The sequence below is a fragment of the Schizophyllum commune genome (assembly GCF_000143185.2).
Source record: "Schizophyllum commune H4-8 unplaced genomic scaffold SCHCOscaffold_7, whole genome shotgun sequence".
Taxonomy (NCBI): domain Eukaryota; kingdom Fungi; phylum Basidiomycota; class Agaricomycetes; order Agaricales; family Schizophyllaceae; genus Schizophyllum; species Schizophyllum commune.
Genome location: NW_026089544.1, coordinates 1698912 through 1726098, shown reverse-complemented (window position 1 = coordinate 1726098; position 27187 = coordinate 1698912). Strand labels below are relative to the sequence as shown.

At 59.1% G+C, this 27187-nt stretch overlaps 12 protein-coding genes across 12 annotated transcripts; 4 read left to right on the top strand and 8 right to left on the bottom strand.

Annotated features, from left to right (window-relative positions):
• Positions 1 to 39: 39 nt before the first annotated feature.
• On the bottom strand, positions 40 to 2531 carry SCHCODRAFT_02545094 (Dak1-domain-containing protein). The gene is made up of 5 exons (XM_003031225.2): positions 2178 to 2531; positions 1953 to 2128; positions 1748 to 1903; positions 1505 to 1698; positions 40 to 1456 (listed from the first exon to the last, which is right to left on the bottom strand). Exons 1-5 carry the CDS (start codon positions 2315 to 2317, stop codon positions 275 to 277), a joined length of 1848 nt encoding a protein of 615 aa, XP_003031271.1. The 5' UTR covers positions 2318 to 2531; the 3' UTR covers positions 40 to 274.
• SCHCODRAFT_02323626 (uncharacterized protein) lies at positions 2494 to 3089 on the top strand. The gene is made up of 2 exons (XM_050342372.1): positions 2494 to 2996; positions 3048 to 3089. The coding sequence occupies exon 1, from the start codon at positions 2655 to 2657 to the stop codon at positions 2940 to 2942; it is 288 nt and encodes a 95-aa protein (XP_050199707.1). The 5' UTR covers positions 2494 to 2654; the 3' UTR covers positions 2943 to 2996; positions 3048 to 3089.
• Positions 3005 to 5898, top strand: SCHCODRAFT_02629548 (transketolase). Its single transcript, XM_003030849.2, has 8 exons — positions 3005 to 3263; positions 3312 to 3374; positions 3429 to 3656; positions 3710 to 4298; positions 4355 to 4668; positions 4720 to 4835; positions 4886 to 5029; positions 5083 to 5898. The coding sequence occupies exons 1-8, from the start codon at positions 3186 to 3188 to the stop codon at positions 5741 to 5743; spliced, it is 2193 nt and encodes a 730-aa protein (XP_003030895.1). The 5' UTR covers positions 3005 to 3185; the 3' UTR covers positions 5744 to 5898.
• A 245-nt stretch (positions 5899 to 6143) lies between these two features.
• On the bottom strand, positions 6144 to 8107 carry SCHCODRAFT_02629544 (TAFII28-domain-containing protein). The gene is made up of 4 exons (XM_003031226.2): positions 7821 to 8107; positions 7062 to 7671; positions 6733 to 6917; positions 6144 to 6577 (listed from the first exon to the last, which is right to left on the bottom strand). Exons 1-4 carry the CDS (start codon positions 7954 to 7956, stop codon positions 6435 to 6437), a joined length of 1074 nt encoding a protein of 357 aa, XP_003031272.2. The 5' UTR covers positions 7957 to 8107; the 3' UTR covers positions 6144 to 6434.
• A 135-nt stretch (positions 8108 to 8242) lies between these two features.
• On the bottom strand, positions 8243 to 12125 carry SCHCODRAFT_02629542 (composite domain of metallo-dependent hydrolase). Its single transcript, XM_003031227.2, has 15 exons — positions 11601 to 12125; positions 11335 to 11537; positions 11141 to 11273; positions 11081 to 11091; positions 11011 to 11022; positions 10764 to 10963; positions 10657 to 10704; positions 10512 to 10599; positions 10420 to 10459; positions 10089 to 10333; positions 9380 to 9992; positions 9059 to 9317; positions 8769 to 8989; positions 8553 to 8697; positions 8243 to 8497 (listed from the first exon to the last, which is right to left on the bottom strand). The coding sequence occupies exons 1-15, from the start codon at positions 12047 to 12049 to the stop codon at positions 8306 to 8308; spliced, it is 2859 nt and encodes a 952-aa protein (XP_003031273.1). The 5' UTR covers positions 12050 to 12125; the 3' UTR covers positions 8243 to 8305.
• Positions 12126 to 12514: 389 nt separating this feature from the next.
• On the bottom strand, positions 12515 to 14215 carry SCHCODRAFT_02504863 (MFS general substrate transporter; the record flags this gene model as incomplete). The annotated part of the gene is made up of 6 exons (XM_003031228.1): positions 12515 to 12733; positions 12789 to 13360; positions 13414 to 13528; positions 13581 to 13788; positions 13849 to 14048; positions 14099 to 14215. The coding sequence occupies 6 exons, from the start codon at positions 14213 to 14215 to the stop codon at positions 12515 to 12517; spliced, it is 1431 nt and encodes a 476-aa protein (XP_003031274.1).
• Positions 14216 to 15411: 1196 nt separating this feature from the next.
• On the bottom strand, positions 15412 to 17066 carry SCHCODRAFT_02629535 (aldolase). Its single transcript, XM_003031229.2, has 5 exons — positions 16555 to 17066; positions 16375 to 16503; positions 15919 to 16308; positions 15757 to 15868; positions 15412 to 15702 (listed from the first exon to the last, which is right to left on the bottom strand). Exons 1-5 carry the CDS (start codon positions 16632 to 16634, stop codon positions 15544 to 15546), a joined length of 870 nt encoding a protein of 289 aa, XP_003031275.1. The 5' UTR covers positions 16635 to 17066; the 3' UTR covers positions 15412 to 15543.
• Positions 17067 to 17287: 221 nt separating this feature from the next.
• On the bottom strand, positions 17288 to 18454 carry SCHCODRAFT_02629529 (uncharacterized protein). Its single transcript, XM_003031230.2, has 4 exons — positions 18144 to 18454; positions 17907 to 18096; positions 17715 to 17812; positions 17288 to 17592 (listed from the first exon to the last, which is right to left on the bottom strand). The coding sequence occupies exons 1-4, from the start codon at positions 18189 to 18191 to the stop codon at positions 17446 to 17448; spliced, it is 483 nt and encodes a 160-aa protein (XP_003031276.1). The 5' UTR covers positions 18192 to 18454; the 3' UTR covers positions 17288 to 17445.
• Positions 18356 to 20145, top strand: SCHCODRAFT_02629526 (NAD(P)-binding protein). The gene is made up of 5 exons (XM_050345535.1): positions 18356 to 18743; positions 18813 to 18904; positions 18958 to 19324; positions 19378 to 19564; positions 19615 to 20145. Exons 1-5 carry the CDS (start codon positions 18643 to 18645, stop codon positions 20032 to 20034), a joined length of 1167 nt encoding a protein of 388 aa, XP_050199706.1. The 5' UTR covers positions 18356 to 18642; the 3' UTR covers positions 20035 to 20145.
• A 360-nt stretch (positions 20146 to 20505) lies between these two features.
• Positions 20506 to 23612, top strand: SCHCODRAFT_02629519 (uncharacterized protein). The gene is made up of 13 exons (XM_003030851.3): positions 20506 to 20595; positions 20654 to 20701; positions 20755 to 20885; positions 20936 to 21130; positions 21181 to 21257; positions 21333 to 21412; positions 21484 to 21659; positions 21743 to 21843; positions 21927 to 22024; positions 22102 to 22835; positions 22923 to 23140; positions 23194 to 23394; positions 23453 to 23612. Exons 1-13 carry the CDS (start codon positions 20532 to 20534, stop codon positions 23511 to 23513), a joined length of 2184 nt encoding a protein of 727 aa, XP_003030897.1. The 5' UTR covers positions 20506 to 20531; the 3' UTR covers positions 23514 to 23612.
• SCHCODRAFT_02545066 (alpha/beta-hydrolase) lies at positions 23574 to 25582 on the bottom strand. Its single transcript, XM_003031231.2, has 3 exons — positions 25225 to 25582; positions 25088 to 25171; positions 23574 to 25022 (listed from the first exon to the last, which is right to left on the bottom strand). The coding sequence occupies exons 1-3, from the start codon at positions 25338 to 25340 to the stop codon at positions 24011 to 24013; spliced, it is 1212 nt and encodes a 403-aa protein (XP_003031277.1). The 5' UTR covers positions 25341 to 25582; the 3' UTR covers positions 23574 to 24010.
• An 84-nt stretch (positions 25583 to 25666) lies between these two features.
• On the bottom strand, positions 25667 to 27048 carry SCHCODRAFT_02629514 (uncharacterized protein). The gene is made up of 5 exons (XM_003031232.2): positions 26538 to 27048; positions 26393 to 26485; positions 26186 to 26340; positions 25939 to 26106; positions 25667 to 25836 (listed from the first exon to the last, which is right to left on the bottom strand). The coding sequence occupies exons 1-5, from the start codon at positions 27022 to 27024 to the stop codon at positions 25735 to 25737; spliced, it is 1005 nt and encodes a 334-aa protein (XP_003031278.1). The 5' UTR covers positions 27025 to 27048; the 3' UTR covers positions 25667 to 25734.
• Between the last annotated feature and the right edge of the window lie 139 nt (positions 27049 to 27187).

Here is a 27187-nt window from a genome sequence, read left to right as displayed (position 1 = left end):
GCACGCTGGGGATGTCGAACTTCTCGGAATATGCCGAGGCCGCACGTGCTCAGGTTCAGTGGTCCAACAAGGTAGATCCCATAAGTACCATGACCGTCCCCCTTCGCCTTGAGACCAGTTCGGACAATTAGTTCCATTCTGAACATTGAACTCTGCATTGGGGTCTGCGCCAAAGCCAATACACTAAAACCAAATGATAAGGAAGCACGCGAATAGGTTACACATTGCTTGAGTCCGTCTAACAATTCAAAGTCTATACCACCACCTCCCTTGCCTATATCACCTCCGCCATCCCCGCCGTCATCACGACCACGCTCATCGCTCCGGGGTCTGGCGGCAAGTTTCCGTTGTCGCCCACATACGTCGCCCTGCCCAGCTTCGCCGTCAACTTCGCCGTCCCCTCCCCGCCCTCCTTGCACGCCTTCGCGACCTCCGCGAAGCTGCTCGCCGTGCCCAGCGCGTCGACGAAGGGGATCAGCGCATCCATCACCGTCCGATGACCTACACGCGCCGCCGTGCTCTGCTTCAGCGTCTCAATCGCCGCCGACGCCGTCGCGCCCCAGAACGGCAGGTCCACAGCCGTCTGCGGCCCCTCGCTCGCGACCTTCCGCACTTCCGCCGTCAGCGCCGCGAGGAAGATCGAGAAGATCGCGCCGAGCGTGCCCCCGCACGTATCGTCGATCAGCTCCGTCAGCGCGCGTAACACGCCCACCAGATCGCCGTCCGCGCCCAGGCCCGCGTCGAGGGACGCAAGCACGGCCTTCGCGCCGTTCGCGCACGTCTCGCCGCAGTCGCCGTCGCCGACGATCGTGTCCCAGCGCGTGAGGTCGGGCTCGGCGGCGAGGACGGCCTGCGCGGCCGCGCGCATGATGCGCTGGAGCGCGGTCGGGTCGACGCGGAGGGTGGGGGCGGCGTGCCCGTTGACCTGCGGTGCGGAGGTGCCGTTGACGTGCTTCCCGTCGGCGGCAAGGTCAATGAACTTCTCTTCTCGTGTGCGAGACGCCAGATGCGGCGGAGCAGGGTAGACATTGCCGGAGGGCCAAGCGATGGTGCCGTGCGGCGCGTCGAGGAAGGCGAGAAGCTCGTCGACGGAGGTAGAGGTGGTCTTCGACGCGGAGGTCGAGGCGGTGGCAGTAGCGGCGGTAGTCTTCGCGATGTGCGAAAGGTTGAGAAGGGAGAGGGAGAAGCCGTATGCGTTGAGTGTGGTGAGGAAGGAGCCGCAGAAGACGCGAGCTGGGACGATGCCGGCGGCCTTGAGCTGAAGGAGCGTCTCGTCGACAACCGCGTACATCTCAAGCGTGCTGAGCCCGCCCATGTTGTTGACGAGAAGCACGATGGAGTCTTCCTTGTCGAAAGGCACGAACGCGCGCTCCATATCCTCCTTATCCAGGAGGAGCTTGAGCATGCGTGCAATGAGTTCGCTCGAGTTTGGCTGAGGCTTCACGACGAACACTCCCTATAGCCTCGTTAATAACGCAGCCCAGAGAAGTAGCACTATACTCACCGGCTCGTTGTGCAACCCCAGACCGATCTCCACAACATCATCAGGTATGGGTGCCTTGTCTCCACGCCCCGGAACGTGGCAATGTCCCATCGTGCAGCCGATAGAGGCGACGGCGCTGGTGACGGCGCGACCGAGGTTGAGGACATCCTCGAACTTCCACTTGGCCTCTGACGCGGCTCCGAGGATCTTACAGACTGTACTAGTAATGAGCGAATGACGTGATAGTCAGACTGATCGACGCACCAAGCATCGTCCCAGCCATTGCTCTCCTTCCCACAAGCGCGCCCTTCGTGCGCCCTACGGAGACATCGTCGCCGACAGGCAATATTGCGATATTCGAGATGCCGTCTGCGCGTGCTTGCTGGCACGCAAGGCCAAAGTGGAGGTTGTCGCCGGTGTCTGGGGAATGTGTCAGATGAAGCGAAAGGCGTGAGCGAGCAATACGCACAGTTCGTGATAATCAGGATGGTGCCGTTCGTGCTCGGGCTCGCCTTCACAGCGCCGTACACCTGGCGGGCGCTGGGGCTGGCGAAGATGTCACCGCTGACGGCGCCAGTCAAAAGACCCCGTCCAGTGAAGCCCGCAAAACCTGGCTCATGGCCTGCGCCTCCACCGGATATCAATCTGCTCAAAAATAAGATCGCGTCCCGGTACAAGGTCGAGCACAACGTACGTGACTTTGTCGGTATCGTGCGCCGCATCAATAACCGTCCGAATCGAGGGTATGAGCGACAACGATGGATGCGAAGCTACGACACCCTGCAGGCATCGCACGACAAGCGTAGTATGGTCGTCGAAGACGTGGCGGTCCATGTCGAGCGCGTGTGAGAGTGGGCGGCAATGGCGTGTGCGGCGGCGAACAGTAGACACGGAACTTATGAGGGCGCACCACCATAATGACTATCGCCGCGTACACGGGGGCGCTGAGGAGGTCAGGCGCGATGGCCCCGTGAATGCACCCATAACTCCGCGCCTAAGTCCTATGCGCTTCGCTGGTCGGGTGAGCAGGGGCGGTTTGCATGTCGGGTACATGGGACCTGTGTGATCGGACGGTGTTAAGGGAGTGGATGTAATTGTGAGACTGGGCGGCCGCCGCGAAGAGGAGGTAAACGAACCAGGTCGGATGCGGGGGATGAGGTGAGACATATCGATGCGGCAATCTAAGCGCTATCGCCTTCGCAAGCTCGCCTTTGCGTTGTCGTTCACGAGTGTACGCTTTCTTGCCTCTTTCCTGCACTGTGCAGGTCCGGAAACATGGATGTGGGTTGAGAGGGCGGCAACGGAATTGTACCATGGGGCATTGATCCGGGGCCGATCATTGCTTTCCTTCCGGCTTCCCCTTGTCCGCTCCGGTCTTTTGGGCCCAAAACGGCAAGTTCAACCTCGAACAAACCGACTCCCCTTCCCCACCTCCGCACGTGCCCTGAACGAACTGTGAGAAAAACCGGAGACAGGATCGGAATTATATGATCCCCACCTGAGAGGCGACTTGGTGCGCATCGAAGCAGCCGATACCGTGCTGTACTGTTTAGCAATGGGGTAGGGGTGTTTGACAGAGAAAGGATGGACTTGGAGTGACGAGTCTCGTGGTGGGCGAAGACGCGTATAAAGCGTGTTGGGCCTCGAACGCAGCCCCGCAGCGCAGCCCCGCATCCCCAGACTACCCCCATAGCACCCCGCAATGTCCTCCGTAGTCGAAGCAGGCGCGCTATCTGGTCTGTCGGCAGACCCGAAGGTGCCCGCGAAGGGCGCCATCGACGTGAGTGAATAGTATACATTTGATGAGCGCGACATGAATGCCTCGCAGCCCGAGATTGAGAAGCTTGCTGTGAACACAGTACGCGTCCTCGGCGCAGACCTGACACAGGCGGTGAGTTATCTGGCAGAAGGACATCGAGAAGAACCATTACTCATACCCACCCAGTTCAAGGGTGGCCACCCCGGTACCGTCATGGGCGCCGCCGCCATCGGAGTCGCCCTCTGGCGGTATCAAATGCGCTACAACCCAAAGAACCCCGACTGGTTCAACCGTGACCGCTTTGTCCTCAGCGCCGGACACGCTTGTCTTTGGCAGTACATCCACCTTCACCTCGCCGGGTACGATGCCTGGACAATTGACGCGCTCAAGCAATACCACAACCCTGACTTCGGTGTACGTCTCTTGTATACCACCGCCTACAATCCGGCCAACTCACCTCCGCACAGATCGCCGCCGGTCACCCCGAGATTGAGTTCCCCGGTATCGAGCTCACGACGGGTCTGCTCGGTCAGGGCGTCGCCAACGCCCTCGGCCTCGCCATCGCCTCCAAAAACCTCGCCGCCACATACAACAAGCCCTCGTACCCCGTCGTCGACAACAAGATCTGGTGCTTCGTCGGCGACGGCTGCCTCCAGGAGGGCGTCGGGCAGGAGGCACTTTCTCTCGCCGGCCACCTCCGCCTTGACAACCTTATCGTCATCTACGACGACAACTCGGTGACCGTCGACGGCAGCATCGCGACATGCTTCACGGACGACACGTCCGCGAAGGTGAAGGCGATGGGTTTCAACGTGCTCGAGGTGTACGACGGAACGAATGACCTGACGGCGATCATCAAGGCGATGGACGAGGCGAAGGCGACGCGGGGCAAGCCGAGCTTCATTCATATCCGCACTATCATTGGCTTTGGGAGCCGCAAGCAGAATACGGGCGCGGCGCACGGTGCAGCGCTCGGCGAAGATGAGGTGTCGTACGTGAAGCAGCTCTTTGGCTTTGACCCGGCGAAGCGCTTCGTCATTCCCGACGAGGTGTACGGTGCGTCTGGATTGTATGTCGTCCCCGAGGACCAGCTTGTTGACCAGCCTTTCCAGACTACTTCCGCCCCGTCATCCAGCGCGGCGCCGATGACGAGGCCGCCTGGAACGCCATGTTCGCGCAGTATGCCAAAGCGCACCCCGCCGAGCACGCTGAGCTCACCCAGCGCCTGACCGGCACACTCCCCGACGGTTGGAAGAACGACCTCCCACCAAAGAGCGCTCTGCCCACCTCCGCGCAGGCGACGCGCAAGTCCTCTGGGATCGCTGTGCAGGCGTTGGTCCCGAAGTACAAGCACTTCATTGCGGGGTCCGCCGACCTGATGGAATCGACGTTCGTAAACTTCAAGGGGCAGGTCGAGTTCCAAAGCGTGCGTGTTTCCTTCGCGTGGGCTTGAGCGGCAAGCTGACGACTGCAACAGCCCGACACTGGATTTGGTGACTACTCTGGACGGCAGCTTCGCTACGGCATCCGTGAGTTCGCGATGGTCGGGGCTGCAAATGGGATGAACGCGTACCAGAACGGGATGATTATCCCGTGAGTCCCTTCTATGTTTGCCCAGGCCGTGTCCGACTGACGACCGACAGGATCTGCTCGTCGTACTTGGCCTTCTGGCAGTACGCCATGTCTGCATGCCGCTTGGGCGCGCTCATGGGCGTCCGCTTCATCGGCCTTGGCACCCACGACTCCATCGGTGTCGGCGAGGACGGCCCCACGCACCAATCCGTCGCGTAAGTGCATATACCCCGCCAACTCGTCGTTCCTCGCTGACACGCCCTCCCAGCCTCGCCGCCTTCTTCCGCGCTCTCCCCAACTTCAACCTCATCCGTCCCGCGGACGCCGAAGAGGTCCTCGGGGCCTGGGAGGTCGCCCTCGACGCGAAGCACACGCCCACTCTCATGACCCTCTCGCGCCAGGGCGTGCCCCTCCTCGAGCACTCCGACCGCGCCAAGGTGCACAAGGGCGCGTACCCCATCTTCGCCAACTACGACGAGAGCAGCGCGGACCCCGAGCTCGTCCTCATCGCCACCGGGTCCGAGGTCTGGCGCGCGGTCGAAGCGGCGAAGAAGCTCGCGCCGCTGCGCACGCGCGTCGTGAGCATGCCCATCCAGTCGGTGTTCGACCGGCAGCCCGCGGAGTACCGGCGCGCGACGCTGGCGACCGGGAAGGCGCTGGTGGTGGCGATTGAGCCGTGGGCGTCGTATGGTTGGGCGCGCTACGCGCACGCGTCGATGAGCATGCATACGTTCGGGTTGAGCGCACCGCAGGAGACGCTGTACGAGCTCTTCGGGTACGGCATCGACACCATCGTGGATAAAGTGTCGAAGTTCGTCGAGAGCAAGAGGGTGGATGGGGAGATCGTGTTGCCGGGGGTTGGAGAGTTTGAGGAGCTCTTGTTGGGGTACGCGAAGAAGCATGCTGGGCCTGAGCTGGGATTGCATTGAGATTCGAAACGAATGTAGCATTATAACTTAGCGTACGCGTATGCATCTTGTATTCTTAACATACTTTTCATATCGAGGAGCCTTGTCGAGCCAAGGATCAATTGAGTACATCGTATCTTCGTCGGCTGACTCTTCCAAGTCCTGAGTTCGTGAGCACATGAAGAGCAGCAAAGCGGCGGAGGGTGAGGTGGAGCGCGCAATTTATGGGTCGAAGCACGATCTGAGTACGAGAGAAACGTGCTTGAGCTACTGCCATCGCGCGGTCGCGTCCTGTGCTCAAGTTGGGGTGCCAAAAGCTTCATCACGTCGTGGTAGCCCGTCACGTTCTTCCTCCATGACATTATCCATTCCTCGGAGTGCTGAGTAAGTCTGCTAGAGGCTCTTGCACTATGAAAATATTGAGAACAATACACGTCGTTGTCATGATGAAAGTAGAAGACAAGCTGGGAAAGTACAAAGGCTACTACATTCGGAAGCCATCACCGAAGTGCCCACAAGCGCCCACTACTATGGTCCAGCGTTAAAATCAGTCTTGGCAGTCTATCTTGCGCTCCCTGGGTACACCAAGTCTAGGCGCGATTGTGCGTACTAGTTGAAGCAGGAGAACTAGTAGCGCGGAGCATGCATACACTGGAGTGACTGGACGTGTCGCCAACGTCTGATTCCATGTTGCCCTCGTTCCCTAGTATCCTCATCTCACGAACACCTTCTTCCCCTTCAATGGCCTCGCTGCGCCCACCCGCCCCGTCTCCTGCTGGTACATCCGATATGCTTCACGCATATGGTCGGGCGTCAAAGGCCCCGTATCGCCGCGGCGACGTTGCACAGCTCGAGCTGGATGGGGCGTCAGTAAGTTGCAAAGAACGAGCGACGATCCGCAGAAGCGCAGGTTGACGAGATATCGCGAGCCATCGCATATGACGGTGCGCACGAATGTGTCCCTTTCCCCCCTCAAACAGGTATAGCGCATACAATGATCAACCACTCACCCTTCTCCACAATCTCCCCCACGAACACCTTCGCGAAACCCGCCACAATCTGCGCGACCGGCTGCGAGACCTGCTGACCGACAGTCTGCTGGATGACCTTCCGCACGGCTTGCTTCGGGAGCGCGTGCCGGCGGTAGGCCTCGAAACGGTCGTACTGCTCAGGCGAAAACTCGTCCATGAGTACTCTGAAGTTGGTGGTAAGTATGTGTTGTTCACTCGAGAGGATACCTTTGCGGCAAGGTGGGAGCGGAAAAGATCCTCTGGACGGGAACAGGGAACAATGCCCTTGGGCGTGGATACCAATCCGAAGAAGAGAACCAGCCACTCACTTCAGGTTATCCTTGCTCTGGCTCATGAACGTCTGCTGCGCCGTGAAATCCGCATCCGTCATCGCAGGCAGCAGCTCATCGTCCACATCCCCATCTTCACCACCAGGTACGGGCGGTGGCGGCATTCCATTCACGCCAGGGATGATCCCCGTCATGCTCCCGCCAGCACCAGCGGTTATACCGCCAGAAGACATCGTCGGCATACTCGCACTCGCCGCCATCCCCGCCCCCGCCATACTCCCGCTCGGCAGCACATTCAGATTCGGCGCAGACGCCGCCGCCGGCATCTCCTCGTCCTCGTCATCGTCGTTGTCCATGCTGATCAGGCCCGTCGTGTCCAAGCCCGGTATTGAAGACGCCCCGGCGTTCAAGTTCGACGAGGAGCCCGATGTGCCCTGTGCACCAAGGTACGTCGGCTGCGAGGACGAGGACGCAAAGGAGGAGGAGGGCTGGGCGCCAAAGTAGGATGGCTGTGTGGACGAAGAGGCAAGGTCGTTGCGGGAGAGGGAGCCTTGAAGGGCGCTGGGCGTGCCTGCGCGCGGGGGGTCGTCGTTGGCCCAGTGAACTTGAAAGGTAGAGCTGGAGAAGGAGGGGCTGGTCCTGGGAGTGCCTGTTGAGAGAGAATGAGCATCTGAAGTGGAGTATGACCGGAATGGGATGGAGAGGGTGGATATGCGAAGGGGATTGAGACCATTGCGGCGCGATCGTGGTGTGCAAGGGCTTCGGTCCTGTCGCTGCAAGTCCTCAAACATGACGCACCTCTTCCAGGCGTCCCCAGAGTTGCCCCCCTCGGCTTCCTCGCTCGCGATCCCCTCGGCCGCCCTCGCGGATTAGGCGGAACTGGGTGATTGGGAGTAGTGGGCGCTGCATTTTGCTGAAAGTAGGATTCGGACATGGTGCTTGCTTAGGAAGGTTGCTTCTGCGCCAGTGTACTGTATATCCCAGTACAGGTTACGATGTCTCTATGCGCGCGGATTGATCAGAGGAACGCGGTGGTAGGAAGCAAGTTGTCGAGCCTCGAGCAAGGCGCGTTGACGGTTGGATCTGAGATGTAATCGGTCCGGATGCCGGATGACGCACCGAAGGGAAGCCATGTGCGCTGCACGTGCCGCATGTTGAACTTCGTAATTCACACATTTTCTTGCCTGCACGGTGCCGCGTCACGATTAAGATTCGGGAATTAGGTCACTCGATCCATGGAATGGAGCTATTTTTCCCGTATGCAAGAGTCTATAGACATGCACTCAAAGCAAATCAACCACACCCCTTGAAGACGACAGCACACCAACCACCTTGCTCTCCAAGTCAAGAATACCTCCACCCCTGGTCGCAACCAGATCACCGCTCCCTTTGACCCCGAGAAGCTGGCGTATATTTGTTGTCGCCATTGCAAGAGCCTGTGTCTGAGTGATTCGACCGCCGCTTTCCAACGCAGCCTGACGAGTCGATTCAGCCATGCTTCACTTGCACAGGGGATAAAGGACCGCTCACCCAAGCAGTGTCGAAGCGCAAATTCCTGACCGCCCACTCACCGAGCTGGTCGCCGCTGATACCTTGCGGACCAATACCTACGGTCACGCCGGCCTCCAGCAAACGGATAATGTTGGTATCGTTCGTCAGTGGTGGGCCCGGCAGTCTATGAAAATTTTGTTAGCATACGACCCTGTTCACTGCCGCTGCCGCATGACGTAATCAAAGCAGACTCACATCCTCCTCTTCTCCCAGCTATACGGGAACGCCCTTGGGCTGATCACAATCACGCCAACATTCGCACGCGCAAGCTCGGGTGCCAGTAAATGCGCCTCCGCCCCGCCGATGATGGTCATCTTCAAGTGCGCCCGGATCGCGTGCTCGACTTCGCGCTTCAGCGCAATGAGCGTCGCAATAACGTCCGCGTTGTCTGCGTGTACGACGAGCGGCATTGTTCCCTGCGATGTGATAATACGCGTTAGAAAAATATCTCTGTCTCGAGGAGGGAGTCACGAGGTGATACGCACCTGCACGACACTCGCCGCAAAATCATTCCTCTTACCCGCCGGTGGCAGCAGTAACTTCCTCAGCGCTGCGATCTGCGTGCTGACGCTAGTCGAGCCGCTCATACTTATCCGAACATGCAGCGCCACCGCATCCTTCACGATAGCACCTTTCTCTAGCTTGCCCTCAGCGCCTGTCGAGAATGCCACGCTGAAGCCAGCGATGAGGGTGCTCGACTCCGGCGCGGTGATGGCGTCGGTGACGCCGGAGCGGTACGCCAGCCTATACGGATGGGTCAATCTATCGGGCCCCGGAAACAAAGGCCTACACAACCGCACACTCACCAAGCATTCCTCGTCCCGAACATCAGCCCATCCACCGCGCGCACTACCTCGCCGGCCACCGGCGCGTCCGACGTCAACACATCCAGTACCTCCCCATCCTTCGTGCTCGCCTCCATAGTGATCTCTTGTAGCCCCAGCGACGAGCCGATCGTCGTCAGCCCCGGTGAGATCCAGCCGCCCGCTAGGTCCACGACTTCCACCTCCTCCGCATCCATGCTGTTGCCGCTGACATACTCGCGACACGCCCCCACATACAAGACCTCCCCCGCCTCCGCAACGACGGAGAAAAGCACCTCCCTGCCAGCTGTCTCCCCCGGAGCCGCTGATTTCATAGTGGTCTTCATGTCACCTTCCGTCACCATGCCCTTCACGTTTGTAAATACCACCTTGTGCCCAGGCCTAAGGCGCTTCACCGGCTCCAGGGGTGGCAGCCCCTCGTACTTGACCGCTTGCTCCGCCTCGCGGGTGAAGTCTGGCGTGCTGGGTGGTCCGGTGGCGCGCTCGGGGGCCTTGGGCGAGACGTGCGGGTCCTTGAGTTGCGGGATGCCGTCGACGAATACATGAACAGGCGTTGCGCCGAGCTGCAAGGGGTGCGAGTCCCAGAGAACGATATCTAGCGAGAACTCCCGCGTCAGCATCTTCCTTCCTCAACGCCCCGCTCCTTGATCAACCCCACTCTCCCAACCACGCCCAAAGCACGCTCACTCACCCGCATCCCACCCCACCTTAACATATCCCACCCGATGGTCCATCCCCAGCACCTCCGCCGCCGTCGACGTCACGCTCGCCAGCGCCACGTCCGCCGGTAGCCCGTAGTAGTGCGCCTGCTGCGCCTCGTGAAGGAGGTAGCGCGACACGATGGCAGGGTGATCTGTCTTCATAACGACCTTAAGGCCGTTGTCGTGCAGGATCTTGGGCGCAAACTCGGAGTGGCGGTAGGCCTCGCGTTTGTAGCTAAGGAAGAGGATCAATAAGATGTGACGCAGGACGAGAGGGGATTCGCGGTTGCGAAAGGAACGCGAGGTGAAGCGACGACGCACCGAGCAAAGGTGGCAAACACCGCGGAAGCCGGAGGTCCTCCTGCGGAAGACAGTCACATATCGCTCGAGATATAAAGGGTAGCCAGGCTCACCGTACGCCCTCTTCAAGACATCTGGGACGAGGTACGTCTCGTGCGCATGGTGGAAAGACGCGAGAGGGAATTTGAACTCATTTGTAAGCTGATGGACGAACGCCTCAGTACACCCGACTTCATCTCACTTTGCCCATTTACTAACCCTGACGAAGTCATCCAGATCCACCGCCTCGTAGCAGTGCGTGTTGACCTGATCAACGGATCAGCAGCGTTCGCCATCGCCACCATCGTCGAACCGCAGATACTCACCTTAGCCTTCCCTCGCAACACGTCAACTAACGCCTCCCACTTCAGATCGTCGGGGAAGTCCTTGCCCTCAATTTCGTCCCACCTCCCCGTTGAGGCAGCCTGGCAGTAGTCGTCCTGTGCCACCTTGATCTTGCGAGCCGTCTCGTATGCCTCTCGGAATTGCCAAAATGTATCCATACGCGTTTGGCCGTACACTCGGGCTGAGCAAATCAGCCATTAGGAGAGAAGCTTGACAAGGAAAACGTACAAGGGTTTTCTCCTATAACGCGTCAATTTCAGATGAGTTGATGTCAAATTTGCCACAAAAGTGTACGCACCGCACGCATGCCTAGGTAGATACGTCAGCAAATGCTTCCCAAGCTAACCTCAATGCCTACTTGATATGCCTCCACCGCCGCGGGACATCCGGGTCCGCTTCAGTCCCATTTAGCCCGAAAGGCGGCTCGAGGAGCATAGACGAAGGCGACCGCTCCGACGTCGGCCTGAACTTGACCACGAAGCCCTGTCCGCCTTGGGTCACATCGGTCAGCATCCTGCCACGGCGCTGATATGAAGACGAGCTCCTACGTACCTATCGCATTTGCTGAGCCAGGAATAACGAGGGCCGTTGTAAGGCCCCCAGCGACGGCCAAACGGTAGCTATCATCGTGCGTGTTGAGGCCGTCAAGAGAGCGTAGCCACGGCTGGATGGTACCATGCATCGAGTTCCCGTCGCCTGAGCCTTCCAGTCCTGGGTTGGACTCGACGCCGACGTGCGAATGCACGTCGACCAAGCTGTGAAGGCGTGGATGAGTTTCGACTAGACTTGCAATCTACGAAGGAGGTGAATATACATACCCCGGCGTCACCCAAGCGCCATGCGCGTCCAGCACATCCACCGCAGCATATTCCTCACCAAGGTCGGTCGCTGCCCCCAAATGACCCACCGCCTGTATGACACCTCCCGCGAGAAGAATGTCACCCTGTTCTAGCACACCCTCCCCCGTCCATATAGTCGCATTTCGCACCAGCGTCGGATGCGTCCCCGCCTCGAACCTGTCGGACACAGCACGCGCGTGGAAGTTCGGCGGCGGACCTGGCTTCGCATGCAGCCCTCTGCAGCGCGCGAGGGCAGCCTGGACGTGAGGAGGCACGTCTGGAGAAACATCCTGGATGAGAAAGAAAGCAGACAGTGCAGCCGCGACTAGTAGAAGCGATATAACGCGCGTTATCCTGCGAGGCGACGCGCGCGAGGGGAAGGGAGCGTTCCCCTTCGCTGGGGACTCCGAGGCACAGAGGAAGACCATCGCGATGTCTTGCTCGACTTCAAGGTCGAGCTCCGCTGGTCAAGTCGACGACGCAGAGCCTGAGTCAACGTGACGGTGCTGAGCAGGATAATGAACGCGTCAGTTCGCGTGCTACGGCTTGATGATGGGATCAGGCTTCGGGTTCCTGGCCGAATTTGGAAGGCCTTGTTCTTCCCTTAATCCGCTGCCATAGGCGCAGTTCAAGCCATTCTCAGAAGCTCAAGTTGAGTTCGAAAGCACGAAACAGCCACGAGAAAGTGGAGCTTCAAAAAGCTTATTGTTTCCAGATAGTAAAGTGAGTACCACGACCTGTAACGTATAAAGTACACAAAGAAAATCCCTTATTCAGCTCGTGGAAGGCGAGAATACTGCAGCTCGTAAAGTAAGCGTTATGTCGTGAGGGCCACAGAGACAATTCCCAACAGCCATCGAAGCGTATATCCGAAGCGTCGAGCACACGCTCGCTCAGACGCTCTCGATGTCCTTCTCCTCCCTCGAGACCCCTCCCGACTCGAACGACTCCTCGAGGCGCTTGCCCGGATACCGGCGGATGAGGAACTTGTTCACCTGCGCCATGATAGCAAGCAGGAGCACAAACGCCGTCGTGGTCGCGAAGCCCTGCACGTAGCGCGGACCCGTCGAGGCCGGCCACAAGAACGAGCCGTAGATGGACGCCGAGTTACCCTTCGAAAACCGTGAGCATCCCGCTAGGCCTGCGTGTGAGATAGAGAAAACTCACCAGAGCATTCACAATCGCAATCGCCACCGCGCGCTTCTCCGCCGGATGGTCGATGATCCCCGACACCCACAGCAGCGTGAGTGGGCACACCGCATACACCGCGCCCACCGCGATGCACAGAAACCCATACTTCACATGCTCGTTGTTCACCGCGACCGTGATGATAAAGCTCACGCCTGCCAGCAGCCCGCCCAGCGTGATGTAGTTCCCGCGCTCCCTCCGGATATCGCTGGTGAAGCAGAACAGCAGGATGAACACGAACGCGACAGCATAAACGGGGATCGTCATGTACTGCTTGTCGTACCCGGTGTACCCGAGCTGGCCGACGAGCGTGGGGATGAAGTACTGGATGGTCTGCGAGCCCGTGGCGAGCATGTACATGAAGACGAGGACCCAGGTGCGCCAGTCGGTGAAGGCCATTTTGGCGGCCTCGGAGTGCGTGGGCTGGTTCCCGGTGCCGGTGTTGCCGATGCCGTCGGCGGCGAGGCGCTGGACGGCGATGAACTTCTCCTCGGGGCTGAGCCACTTGGTGGTCGACGGCCAGTCGGGGAGGATGTACCAGGTGAAGATGCCTGTAAGGCAGTCAGCGACGAGGGAAGGCCCAATGATGAGAATAGCAACGTACAGAGGAAGCACGACCCCGCGCCCTCGATGATGAACAGCCAGCGCCAGCCCTCAATACCGCGCGCCATCTTCAAGTGGTCGGTGATGACACCAGCGAGCAGGCCCGAGAAAGCACCCTATCGTTCCGTCAGCAAGCCAACCCATCCGAGCTAACATGATGCAACTCACCGAGACAGCCGTCGCCGTATAGTAAATCGAATACCGCTTCGCAAGCTCATGACGCTTGTACCACGACGACAGATAGAACGCGACACCCGGCGCAAAGCCCGCCTCGATGACACCCAAGCAGAACCGTACACCCGCGAGCTGCTGCCAGTTGTTCACCGCGCCCATGCACGCGGCGACCGCACCCCAGCCGAAGCACAGGACCGAGAGGCTGAAGGGACAATGTCAGCGTCAAGGATGAATCGTGAAGGGGGGAAGAGGGTGGACGTACAAGATAGATGGCCGCACACGCGTGAGGATCATGTTTGACGGGACCTCGAAGATGACATAGGAAACGAAGAAGAGCAGGAGGCAGACGGAGTACTGCGTTGACGTGAGCGCGAGGTCCTCCTCCATCCCGCCGACCTTCGCGTTCCCGATGTTCGCGCGGTCGAGGTAGGAGAGCGTGTATAGGATCCAGACGGTTGGGACCTACAAGAAAAGGTAAGTGACTACAATGTAGCAGTGGGAGAACGACTCACGATTCGCTTGTCAATTTTGCGCACGAGCGCCTTCTCCTCGGCCGAGTCGCGCACATACGTGAAGTTCGCGGCGGGCAGCTCCTCCTGCCACACCTGCTCCGACTGACTCTTCGCCATGCCGTCTGGTCGCGTGCGTCGAGAAGCAAAAGAAAAGAGGTGGAGCGCGTCGAAGGGGCGATGTGGTGAAGGGCGTCGGAGGTGGAGAAGGAGCACACGAGAGCTCAACGAAGCAGAGCAACCCTAGTCTAGCACAAAGACACGCTCCCGCTTTTGTACTCACTGCCTATTGTGCTTGGCTTTGCCCCCGCGCCTGGAATGCGCCGTCAAATTACCCCGCGCGCTTCCCCAGAATCCCCCAGGGGCAACCGAAAGAGATCAGCAGACTTCGCGGGGGGGCAATGATCTGCCCCGGGGTTGCTCGATTGGTACCGGGCGAACTCAATCGGTTCCGGGATCCGGGGCTTGGGTGATCGTACTGAATCTACTAAAGGGCAGGAAGGATCTCAATAGAGTCGGGAAGAAGACCCAATAGAGTCGGGAGGGATCCCCATAGAGTCGGGCACGATCTCAATCATGTCCGCCCTTATGTGAGACATTTTCTGGCAGCCTGGTCGCGGCTCGCTTGTTGCGTCCCTATTGGAAGGACCGGCTATTCAGAGGCGAGAAGCTAAAGTCCGGTGTTCAGAATAAGGGCTTAGGATTGGACGGTCGGGAGGCTTTGGCTAGCAGCACTAGTGATCAACGGTGGCGCGCAAGGAACGCGTAACTGTGCAGTGTGGCTGTCCGGAAAATCGATCAGTCTTACTCGAAGCCTTTACCTTGAATCCCTCTCCATTTCCCCGGGTACATCCTCGACCAGCTAGCACGTCGCCGAAGGCAAAGCCCGAGGAGGGACAGCAGTGCCAAGCCCGAGACCAGAAATGTGGCGTGTTAGTATAGCACCGGACGACGTCCCTGTATTGCACCGGGACTACGTTCCTGGTGGACGTATTGTCCCGGTGTAGTTCCCTGCTTCATTTCCAGAGTTCGGGTGCGTGGGATCGGGCTGTAGGAAGAGGAGTTCAGTTGTGCGCGGAGAGGAAGGAGGCAGGCCCATTGTCGATTTGTTTGTGTTTAGCCCGCATCCTTGCGAGGAAGTCCCGCGATCATGTGATCGGTTCGAACTCGAACTTAGTTTAATAGTGGCTTACTGATGCGGGCGCGACTCGCGACTACATCCTTGTCAGGCAAAACTCGTATAAGCAACACTGCGATAGGCCATTTGGAAGGCGACGAAGTAGTAAGGCCTTCGACATCTCTTTTGGCTAACGCACTCAAGAATCTTCAGTGTTTTGTGGATGCTTTCAGAATACAATTTGGGAATTGTCGAACTACACTTTTCCCATTGTACATAGTCTTAAATAATTGCACAAGTACTACACTTGATCATCTCAGGAATAAGCCACCTATGCCCGCCCCTCGCTGTTGAAAAGCTTGAAAAACCGGAGGCAAACAGTAACGAACGCGTCCGTCGCCTCGTCGACGGCGTCCGGGAAGGGCTTGCTGAGGAGCGCGGTCCCGAGCGCCTTGGCGTAGGGGTCGCGGGCCCAGGAGTTGACGTTGAACTGGGGGAGGAGTCAATGAGATGCGCGGGAGAGAGATGTTGAAGTCGGACTGACCTTGCTCACGCCGTTCTTGACGCACTCCTGGAACAGCGAGTCCGGAAGCTCATCCGTCCCGTGCAGGCATATCGGAACCCGCCCTGCGAACTTCTCGCGCAATGCGATGAGGCTGCAAGGTGCGTCAGCCCCAGCCCCCACCAAATCCACGCTCCCACTCACATCTCCTGCTTGAAATTCGGCGGGTTGATGTACGACCCATGCAAGTTCCCAATACTCGGCGCCAGAATGTCCGCGCCCGTCCCGCGCATGAACGCGTCCGCCTTCCCCGGCTCTGTCAGCTTCGCGTCCGAGATCACGCGCAGCCCCGCCTCGCCGCCCTCCAAGCGGCCCAGCTCGACCTCGATGGCGATGCCGAGCTTGTGCGCGCGCTCGACGTACGGGCGCGTGATCGCGATGTTCTCCTCGTCCGTGTCGGCGTGCGAGGCGTCGCACATGATGCTGTCGAACTTGATGCCGTGCTTTTCGGCAAGCCCGAGGGCGAGCTCCATGTGCTCGGCATCGGTGGCGTGGTCGAGGTGGACGGAGATGGGGACGGAGGCTTGATGGGCGCTAGGGAGGGGGTGAGTATCGAAGGAAGTGAGGAAAAAGTGATGCGGGAAAGGGGAAGGGACGTACGCGTCGAGGCAGAACTGGAGGAAGGGGCCCTTGCCATAGGCGAGGGTGATCGGGAACATCTGGATGATGGCGGGGCTGCGCGCCTGCTCGGCGGCACGGACGAGGGCGATGACCATGTTGGTGTCATAACTGGAGGACTAGGTGAGTATCGAACGTCTCGCGATTGGCAGACGAACGTACACGCTCTGTGCGAGGATACCATAGCCCCCCTTCTCCGCCTTGCGGAGGATGTCAAGCGTGCGGTTGTTCTCGAGGGACATGACTGATGGGGTGCGTTGTATGGCTGGGGAGTAGGAAAGAGGGAGGGGAAAAGTCGACGATGGTCGAAAGCACAGAGACTCGGTGGGAAGTTAGACGCCTGGGACGGCGCCTTTTGTGCAGCTCGGCCGATAAGCGCGTCTCCAGCCTGCCCCATTCCCGGCATTCCTTGTCTCCCATGTTCGAAATTCCCCGCCCCATGTTCGGCATCCCCTACGTCCTAGGCCTTGCTCATCCGCAAAAAGGTGAACGCGAGATGCGAACCCGGTCCGGTTCAGCCTGGGGTACAAACGGAACGAGTCTCGGAGCGGGACAATGGCCGGAAGGAAAGAGCCTGCCCGGATCAATACGCATTTCAGGGACAAAGCCGGGCTCTCAAATCGATTTCCTTTTTCGGTGCGTGAATGAGTGTGGGCGAGAGATGCAGCCTCAGATGCTCAGGATTGTACGCAGAAACAGAGGAGGGAGTACAGGGGTGCCACTTCAGGCTATCGAAGTCGGTGGTCAGGATGACGACAGGAGGCGGGAAGCCGTCGAAGTTAGGACGGCCTCTGTAGATCAGCTACAAGTTGAATCTGACAGCGAGGCTGCCACCCATAGAGCTGGCGGAGATGAGTTCATCGTGATCATTCAGAGTATATCACTGAGATGCAAAGAAAGAGTACGGGCATAAATAAGCAGTGGGTAAGTACAACAGGTTGTCTCTCAAAATCTCAATCGCTATCCACCACCTCCTCGCATGCTGGCCGAACCCCCGCATGCTCTCCGAGCCCCAGCATACCGACTCCCTCAGGACCCTGCACTCGCAACGTCCTAGCACGCCGGCACGGTCTCATACTGCGAGATCGCGTCCACCTTCGCCGCGCTCGGCGAGCTGCGATCAAATGTGTACCCCAGCCACTCCTTCGCGAGTCGCCGCGCAAGCTCGATGCCGATGACTCGCTGGCCCATGCAGAGGACCTGAGGAGGCGTCAGTATGCGCACGGCGAGATGGTTGGGTGATGGTGCGAAATGAGTAGGTGTGAAGGGGAGACGATGCGCCGGAAATATATGGTCTAGGGCTATAGGGAGATGTCCCTCACCTGCGCATCATTCGATAATATCGCCCGCTCAACAGAGAACGAGTCGTGCGCCGTCACGGCCCGCACGCCCGGCACCTTGTTCGCAGAGATCGCCACGCCTGTATGTCCCGTCAGCACTGCTGCCCTCACCCCCCCCCCCCCCCCCAGTCCTGCAAATTCCCCCTCTACTAACGGACTGGACAAGTCACTCACCCAGTCCCGTCCCGCAAATCAACAACGCGCGATCCGCCTCGCCAGCCGCAACCTTCTTCGCCGCCGCAACCGCAATGTGCGGGTACGCGGTCTTCTCGTCCGCGTTCACGCCGACATCGACGACGCTCTCAACGCGCGGGTCCTTCTCGAGGTCGGCTTTCAAGACTTCCTTGTAGTGTATGCCGGCGTCCTGGTGACTGAGTCAGTGGACGTCGCACAAGGAGGGGGACCACGCACATCGCAGCCGACGACAATCCGGAGCTTCTGAGGAGCGCTAGCACCCATAGTAGTGATTGCTCAGAGGATGGGGAGGAGGGGGTCGAGGTTGCTGAAGAGAAAGAGCAGTTACTGGATGGAAACAACTAGCGTGCACGACGTGTCCCCTCGCTGTTATCAAGCGGCGTCGACGGCGTTATGACGAGCAAAAGCGGCGCGCGCACATACGTACTCCGTCGATATATCCTACACACGCGCCCCCACCCCCACTAATCTCCTAAATCCCACCCCATCCCTCCTGACCGCTCACGAGGGCGCCTTGTATGTCCGGCTACGCGGGTTCATTCAGTTCGGCCCAATCGCCTAAGTCCCCGCGCGCACGAACCAGGGGAAGGGGGGCTGGTGAACCGGGCCAAGCCACCAGGGTCTATGACGCCCCGTCGCAAGCCAGGGCAGGAGGGGGAGATTGCTCGCGGACATTAGCGCCTTTGATCCGTGCGCCACGTGCGGTTGTGCCGGCATGGGCTGCATTGATCCTGGCGGGGTTGTGGCGGGGGCAACATTCCGCCAGGGCCCGGCTGCCCGGTGCGGGGCCCCGGGGGCGGGGGAACGACAAGTGCGCTGGAGAGACATATATAAGTTCCGCGCAGGCCAGAAGACAAGGCAATCGCTGTAGAGGTTTCTACTTACTAGTCCCCTTTCCTCTCTTATCCGCATCACCTCCGTCCTCCTCAACGACCATGTCGGCGACCACGATCCTCATCACTGGCAGCGCGGGCTGGCTGGGCGGTATCGTGAGTATTAGAGGGGAATCACATATACACCGGGCGCTTACTGATCGACTTGCAGCTCTCCAAGGCGATCATCGAAGACGGCAAGACGCCCAACCCCCAGTTCATCCTCGCCGACATCGTCGAGCCCAAGCCACCGCAGGGTGTCAAGTCCGTCACCATCAAGGCCGACTTGACGAACCGCGATGAGATCGACAAGCTCTTCAACACCGAGCTCGGCATCCCCGATGTCATCTACTGCCTGCACGGCATCATGTCGCGCGGCTCGGAGGACAACTTCGATCTGGGCGTCAAGGTCAACATCGACTCAATCCGCTACATGCTCGAGGCGGCGCGGAAGTACGGCGAGAAGCGCGGCGCGCCTATCAAATTCATCTTCACGTCGTCGCTCGCGGTGTATGGGGGGCCTTTGGTGAGTGGTTGCTGGCGGGAGCGAGAGAAAGAGGTGGACTGACCTGAATTCAGCCTGAGGTCGTGACCCCGGATACGATCGCGACGCCGGAGGGCGCGTATGGCATGGGCAAGTTGTCGTCTGAGCTCATGGTTAACGAGTACTCGCGTCGCGGGTTCGTCGATGGCCGCATCATCCGGTTACCCACCATCGTCGTCCGTCCCGGTGTCCCCTCCGCCGCCACCTCCGCCTTCATTTCTGGTGCGCTGTCCCCCTCCCCTCACATCCCGCACCATACTCACCTCCCCTAGGTGTCATCCGCGAGCCCCTAAAGGGCGTCGAGGCCATCTGCCCCGTCGGCAACTCCTTCGACTCCCCCGAGCTCGAGCTCGCCGCCTGGGTCGCCTCCCCAGAGACCACCATCAAGAACTTCGTCATCGCGATGCAGGTCTCCGCCGACAAGTTCCTCAAGCACACCCGCGTCGTCTGCCTCCCCGGCTTCACCACCACCGTCCGCGAGGAGATCGAGGCACTCGAGAAGGTCGCGGGCAAGGACGCGCTCAAGCTCATCAAGTTCCAGGACGACCCCGTCAACCGGCGCATCGTGTCCTCGTGGCCGGCGCGGTTCGACAACTCGTACCCGCTCTCGCTGGGCTTCGTGGTGGACGAGGGTGGGATGGTGCCGATAGTGCAGAAGTTCAAGCAGGATGTGGAGGCAGGGCTGGCATGAGAAGGAGATGTATAACAGTAGAACGCACATGGATTTCTCTATAGTATTAGTATTTATCGGAAGGCCATTCACACAAATTTTCGCAGGGTTCGTAATGCCAGTGCCGCACGAGCCAACGCAGTTCTGCGTCGAATGAGAACGTCCAGTCAAGTGTACTGAAGGGGAAGTGAAGAAAACTTTAAGCGTTGTAGCTGTCGGCACCAGTGCAGGTCACGGTCTACGCGGTGAACGAGCGCACGGGCGCCTGAGTGCGGGGTACGACATCCGTTATGTCGGCTTGTCGCTGTCCGACACGCTGGCGCAGCAGCTGGTTGGCGCCGATTTCGACGCCAGCAGGAGGGCGGACGTGGGGGATTGCGGAGGTGCAAGGTATGGTGGTTGCAAGCAAGGTTGGTCGGGACTAACGCGCGACGACTGATGCACGCATCACCAGGATTGTGGCGTCGGTTACGTGAAGGCGCCCCACGCGACGCGACCGCCGCTTGCTTCTGTCCACGATGGACAACAACTCGGAGCCAGAGTACGACTCCGAAGCTGAGTGGTCGATTGGGACTGGGTCAGGTACGTCTTCTAGTCATGAACAACCTTCACAAAACTCAACCATGTCATACAATAACAGTAACGGACTCAGACGCGTTTGGCCAAGACTGGTCCTCGGACGAGGAATGTCAGTACTTTTAGCAGTACCAGGATACTCAGAGGCATAACCGCGTCCTATAGTCCTTGTTCCCGAGTTCGGCAACGAAGACCCTCCCGTCACGCCAGTGTCGGACGTCCCGCAACCCAACGGCTCAGGCACCCTTGGAAGGCTCCTCTACGACAACCGCGTGCCACTTGACATCGCGCTCGAGGTTCGTATCCCTCCACATGTCCCAGCTACCTACTGAGTACACACTTACAGACCTTACAATACCTCAAACCCGGCGAACTAGTCGCGCTCGCACGAACCTGCAAGCAAATTCGCTCTTTACTACTCTCAGGCCAGCTCACGCCGGTATGGAAGGCCTCTCGGGCCATGTACGGTATTCCACCGCCTCCTCCAGAGCGCTCGGAGATTGCTTGGGCGCAATTCCTCTTCGGACGAAAGATGTGTCACGTAAGTTGCTCCTTTTCCCTGTCGTCCGCCCGTGTCTAACTATCCGACAGCACTGCGAATTGGCCATGGCCAAGGTACCTGACTGGCAGCTCATGTGTCGTCTTTGCTCAGAATGCAAGCGTTTGAAGTAAGTTCTGTTTGCCGTGCTGAATGGTTCCGGTAGACCCGGCGAGTTCTGAGCTGACTGAATCCCGTTCACCAGTCTGGTCAACGCTAGGGCAGTCAAGTACGAGTTCAAGGATCACCACCCAGATCTCACTAAGATGGTTCTGTACACTAACGGTGAGTAGCAAGGGTCATTTCTCCCTTGAGAGCCATGCTTGCACCTCGAATGCGCATGCTCATCGCCATAGTCCGCAAACGCTATGCCCGGAGCGAGACCGCCTACTACTGGCGAGAAGACCTGGAGATGATGGGCAAGATCATCAAGGCCCACGAAGCGGACATTGCCGCAGGCAAGCCAGGGGCGCAGGAGGTCTTCGAGGCGTTCAAGGAATCTCGGATAGCATTCGTAGAGGCTGTAACGAAGGTGCGCTGGTCTTTTCCCGTTATGGGTTTTGGGTCGGCTGGAATACGGCACTACCGTATATGCGCTGATTTCTTCTCATACAGCATGTCCCTGTTTGTATAAAATGGGCGGCGAAGTACAACGAAAGCCGCATGGACGAGCGTGCTGCAGAGAAGAATGCATGGCGGACGGCCCGGATGAATATGTGGGTTGTTTTCTCGATTTGCTGGAAGAATTCGCTCGACTTATCGATTGGTCCAATTGATGTATAGACTGACGGAATCACAGCATAGAACAGCGCTTGCTAACCCTCGGGCATCGCCTCGACGACATTCGCTGGGTCCTCTCAGCTGGTCGCCTAACCGACTTGGATCTGGCAGAGAGATGTAAGGCATTCTTCACCACTCTTATGTCTATTGCGGTCTTTTATTACTGTTTCCGCATCACGCTAACAAAGCTTCAGCATGGCAGACAACACTTCGGGACCTAGTCTGCCGCACCAAGCATGTCCGCAAGCGCCGGTTGGACGGAAGTCACGGACCACTGATCGAGGAGCGGAAGCGCGCCTTAAAGGAAGCCTACGCGGCCAAGCGCAAGAGTGTTAGCCCCCGAGAATGGCGCTCGATTACATTTCTGGCCCTCCCGCCGCCGCCGACCCTCCTTCACATTCCTTTGGTCCTTGACTTCGTCTACTCCGATGTGGAGCAGAATCTTGGCGTTGCGGAATTTAGGACTTTCCTAGAGAGCGAATTTAGCCTTGGGTGTGGGCCAGCACAAGCGACTGCTCAGTACAATCGGCTCATGAGCGCAGGCGCCCACGCAGTCGTCTCCACATACCCATCCTTCCTCACTGGCATCGGCGAGCGTGCGCTGCTCGACTGCGCGCTTCTTACCTACGTTGATTCGGATAACGACACGGCTCAACCTCCGTGGTACCCTAATGACTGCACGGATCTGTCCACCATCCTTTGCCGGAGGTTCTTTGGCGCAGGTATCGGCTTACCCGACCGATCTCTCGAATACTGCCCCCGCCGTGCGCAGGCAGTGGCGTCCATCCTGGAGCTACTTCACCTGCCCGCGACGACGACGGTGGCGGAGCTAGATGCGCGCGACGCGCGCTTCGATTGCATGATCTGCAGGCCTGGCAGGATCCGCGGCGGAGGCTGGCAGAAGCGAGCGCATAGGTGGCGGTCGGCGGTGCGTTCAATCTTGTTTTCCGTCGCGCGCGCAAATCGGCTGGTGTGCACTGGCTCGCGCGATCTGACTGGGCTGATACGCGCACAGGTCATACATCACGCTCTGGACCACCAGCGTCCTTGGCAGATGAAGAGCGACCCGCCGCGATATGTCCTTTTGTCAGACGAGAAGGCGGCCGAAGCTCGCGTGAAGGAGGGCAACCCCATCGACCTGGCCTCAATAGCAACCTGGTTTTGTGCTCATTGCGGAGAGCATCTGGAGAACTGGAAGCCGTACGCAGACGTCGAGAAGCACGTCAAGGATGCGTGAGTCCACTGTTCTCACCACCCCTTGTTCACTCAGCTTACCAATTCTGCAGCCACGGCGTCCTCTCTCCCCAAAGGGAAGACGACATCCTCTACATGCCCATGGTCAAGATACACCCAGAGGCGGTCATGATCTCGTGCGACCCTCTACCGGAGCAGGTCGTCAATTGTCGGTGCCTACTATGCCCTGCGAACGGCAAGAAGAAGACGAAGGTGTTCTCGGAAGAGGGCGTGAGGTGCCACCTTTCCACAACGTGAGTAACCTCGTTTGGATCCTTCGAATGTTTTGATTTGCCTCGATAATATTCTCAGGCATCGTCCCCTGAAGTTAGAGGACGGCGCGGAGGGTGTGCACTTTACAAGATCAGCATAGCGTCTTCGCGGACTTCTTCTTTTAACATCGAAAAGATCTATGTACAGCGCTCCATGAGATAACATATCAGGCGACTGGAGCAAACGCCTTTCGATCCCACGAAAGGAACATCGATTGAGGCAGCGCTCATGCTCGATGTTGCAACTGTGCAACATCCTTCTGACTCGCGCGAGCGCGCTGTCGACTGGCACAGCGCCCATGCTGAGGGCAAGTCATCGACCTCTTCGCGTCGGTGCCCAGTCCTGCCGCCGTCGAGCTGGGCAAGGTTGCAGTCGTGGCAGAGGTCAGATTCAGGAATCAGGAGCCTAGCCAAGCACGATCACGTGCAAAGTTGTCACGGTTGATTGATGAGCGTGACGCGTACAACGTAGCGAACAGTCTAGGAAACGCTGAGGTCCTCTGAATCGAAGCTCTGCATACGCGTAAGCGAGAAGAAGTCCAAAGAATAGTTTGAACGAAACGTATGACAGAACCTATGTACATCGGGTTGTGACATTTCATGCTCCCAACCACCGCGCAATAGCCTTGTACGTCTCCGCCGTCGCCGGCTCCCAAGTAAAAGCCAGGAAGTCATGCACGGCATCGGGCTCCTCTCGGTACGCTACCGCGCTCTCCCCCATATCCACCGTCATCCGATCTCGCAGGATGCGAATCTCATCCAGCAAGCACTCGCACCCGCCCGCGGTAATAAAGGTCGGCGGGAAGCCCTTGAAGTCCACCTTCCCAAGCGCGGGATGCTGCGAGGCGGGCGAGACGTAGCGGTTCAGGTCGAGCATGAGCAAACCCAGCGAGCCCGCGAACGCCCTACTGCAATAGTCTGCACCCTCGCCAGCGCGCAGGTAGTCCATTCCGGTCTCGCCATAGAGCTCCCAGGACGAGCCGGGCAGTGCCCTGTAGCCGCTGCCGACATTGGACCACGGCGAGGAGAGTACCAGGCGCCCAGGCGGTCGCGAGATGCCGGACCGCCCTGCATGCTCGACGAGGTAGCGGGTGAGCGCCAATGCGAGGTTCCCGCCCGCGGAGTCGCCCTCGAGGATGATATCCTGCGGCGCGAAGCCCACGACGTTCACGAGGTAGTTGTACCCCGCGAGCGCATCAAGAAGCGCCGCTGGGAAGGGGTTGCGCTCGGGGAAGGGCGCGGTGGAGGATAGCCTGTACTCCACAGAGAATGCGCGTTTGACAAGGGAACCGCAGTGCTCCAGGAAGGCGCGCGGGATGCGCGAGGTGAGGTCGGAGGGGTGCGCGGAGAGGCTCCTGTACGCGCCGCCGTGGAGGCACAGGACGACCTTCTCGCCCGGCGTGGGTGGCGCGCCGATCGAGATGGTGCTTTCGAGGCCGTGAAGCCAGTACCCAGGGATGCGCGCGGGCTCGACGCCTTGCGCGGTCGCCCACACCTTCAGCTCATCGTAGATCAGGTCGGGTACGGGGTCTATCCAGACTCCGTTGACGCCCTCGCCGGGCACAATGGCTTCGTGGTTAGGCGTGCGTCGGAAGGCGACGGGGCCGACTCTAAGAGAGGGGGTAGAAGGGAGGAAGGTCAGTACTGGTACGCGCGCCATGCTGCAAGCACGCACTGGTCGCCGAGATACGTGAGGAAGCGTATGAGCTTTATTCTGATGCACTGCTTGAGGGTCCAGGATGGTCTTGGGCGCCAGGATCTGTAGTCCTGGTCGGTCAATGGGCATGCGATGGATCGAATATGCATACGCACACGGGAAGCGAGATGAGCACCCAGACAGGCAGGCGGACGAGGGCTGTCAGGATCAACTGTCCCGTCAAGTAGACACCCTTGATGGGCTGGTGGCGGAAGGCATAGAGTCTCGTCATCCTTGGGTTGGAAGGCTGAGGAACGAGAGTAGGCGTCTATGGATCGGGGTGCGTCTGTGCTCGCGGTGGCTGCGGTCCACGCCTTCGAGGAACTTAAAAGTCCTGCGGAAACGCGGCTACCTTGAGGAGAGGCGGTGTACGGGGGAAACAAGGGAGCGTAATACCCGAGAGAAGGAAGGTGGGAGAAGAAGTACTTAGGTAGGGTCATCGGAGATGAGTGGGGGTTTCTACTGAGACGCTTCTACGGCCCGAGGTCGGACCGTCCTCGCCCGGTCATGCACATGTCAGGTGCTTGAAGTTGAACTTTGCTTTCTTGCGACACTGAATCGTTCCCAAGAATTCGACATTCCTAGACCCCAGATACCACAGAGATACATATACATAGCTATGGCCACTACGCCTTCAAAGGCTCGTTGACCGGGTATCTCGGCTTTCCCGTCTCAAGGAATGTGCGCACATTATCCAAAACCTGGCGCTCGCCGGTGTGTATCGTTCCCTGTGGATGCAGCGTTAGCAAGCTCTCCCAATACGACGTCTCTCCCATCAAGAGACATCCATCTCGACACTAAGATCCTCTCAACCTGAACACTCTCCTCACCTTCGTAAACGCCCCAAAATGCGGCTGCACAGTCACATACGGCGACTTCGTGAACCACGGGTCGGGATTCGGCTCCCCAACAAACACGTCCAAGCCGGCGTGGCTGAGCTTCCGGGACTCGAGGGCGGATTTGAGGGCGGCCTCGTCAATTATGTCGCCGCGGGCGGTCTATGGAGGGGACGATGAGCCTCAGGCTTGTCCATAACACAGCGACTTGTTCGCAAACGGTCTGAGAGCACGAACTCACGTTGACGATGTATGCACCGTCTTTCATCTTGGCTATACGCTCTGCGTTCAGCCAGCGGCGGGTTGCGGAGGTGAGCGGGCAGTGGAGGCTTAAGATGTCCGAGCGGGCCAGTAGTTCGTCCTCAGAGACAAAAGTCAGGCCTAATGATTTCTCTTCTAGAGAGAAGCTTAGAATACTGGCTTGTTCCCATCTCTTGTATGAGCTTACCCGCCTCAGGCAAACGCGTTCGGCTGGAGTAGATGACATCCATGCCTAGCGCCTGCACCTTCTTCGCTGTTGCTTGTCCAATCTTCCCAATCCCTGCAAAGAGCTGCATTAGCTCGCAAAAGAGAAGTCCTGGTCGAATGCTCACCAAAGATACCAAACGTCTTGCCCTCGGGATCGTCCGTGAGCTCAAGGCCGTCGCGCCACTTGCCCGACCGTACGTTCACCTCCGCCTGCGTCGTATTCCTCAACGCCGCCAACGTCAAAAACACCGCCATATCCGCCGTCGCATTCGTCACCGCCGTGGGCGTATTCGCCGCGTACGCGCCCTGCTTCGCCAGCCACGCCGTAGGCACATCGTCGTATCCCGCACCGCCCGACGCGAACAGCCCACAGCCCGGGAACAAAGGCGCTAGCATGGCCTCGGTGAACGGCGAGTACTTCGCGGTGCCGAAGAGGACGTAGGCGGCGTCAAAGGGCCCGTGCTGGGCGCAGAGGCGCGCGACCTCGGCGCAGACCTGCGCGTGGTCGACGGGGGTGAACCAGTGGACGTCGGCGATTTCCCTGAGGGCGGCGAATTCGGCCGTCGCGAGGCGGGGTGCGCCGATGCCGAGGACTTTCTTGCGGGCGGACATGCTGGGGGGCTCGGCGCAGTGGAAGACGTTCGACTGTAGAGGTTGAAGTGGTTCTTGATTGAGAAGCGACTACATAAGTAGTTCGCGGTTCGCCGGCGGGCGGACGATGGCACGCGATAAGATAGCGATCGAGCGGAGGGCTTTAGCGCCCAGTCAACTATCA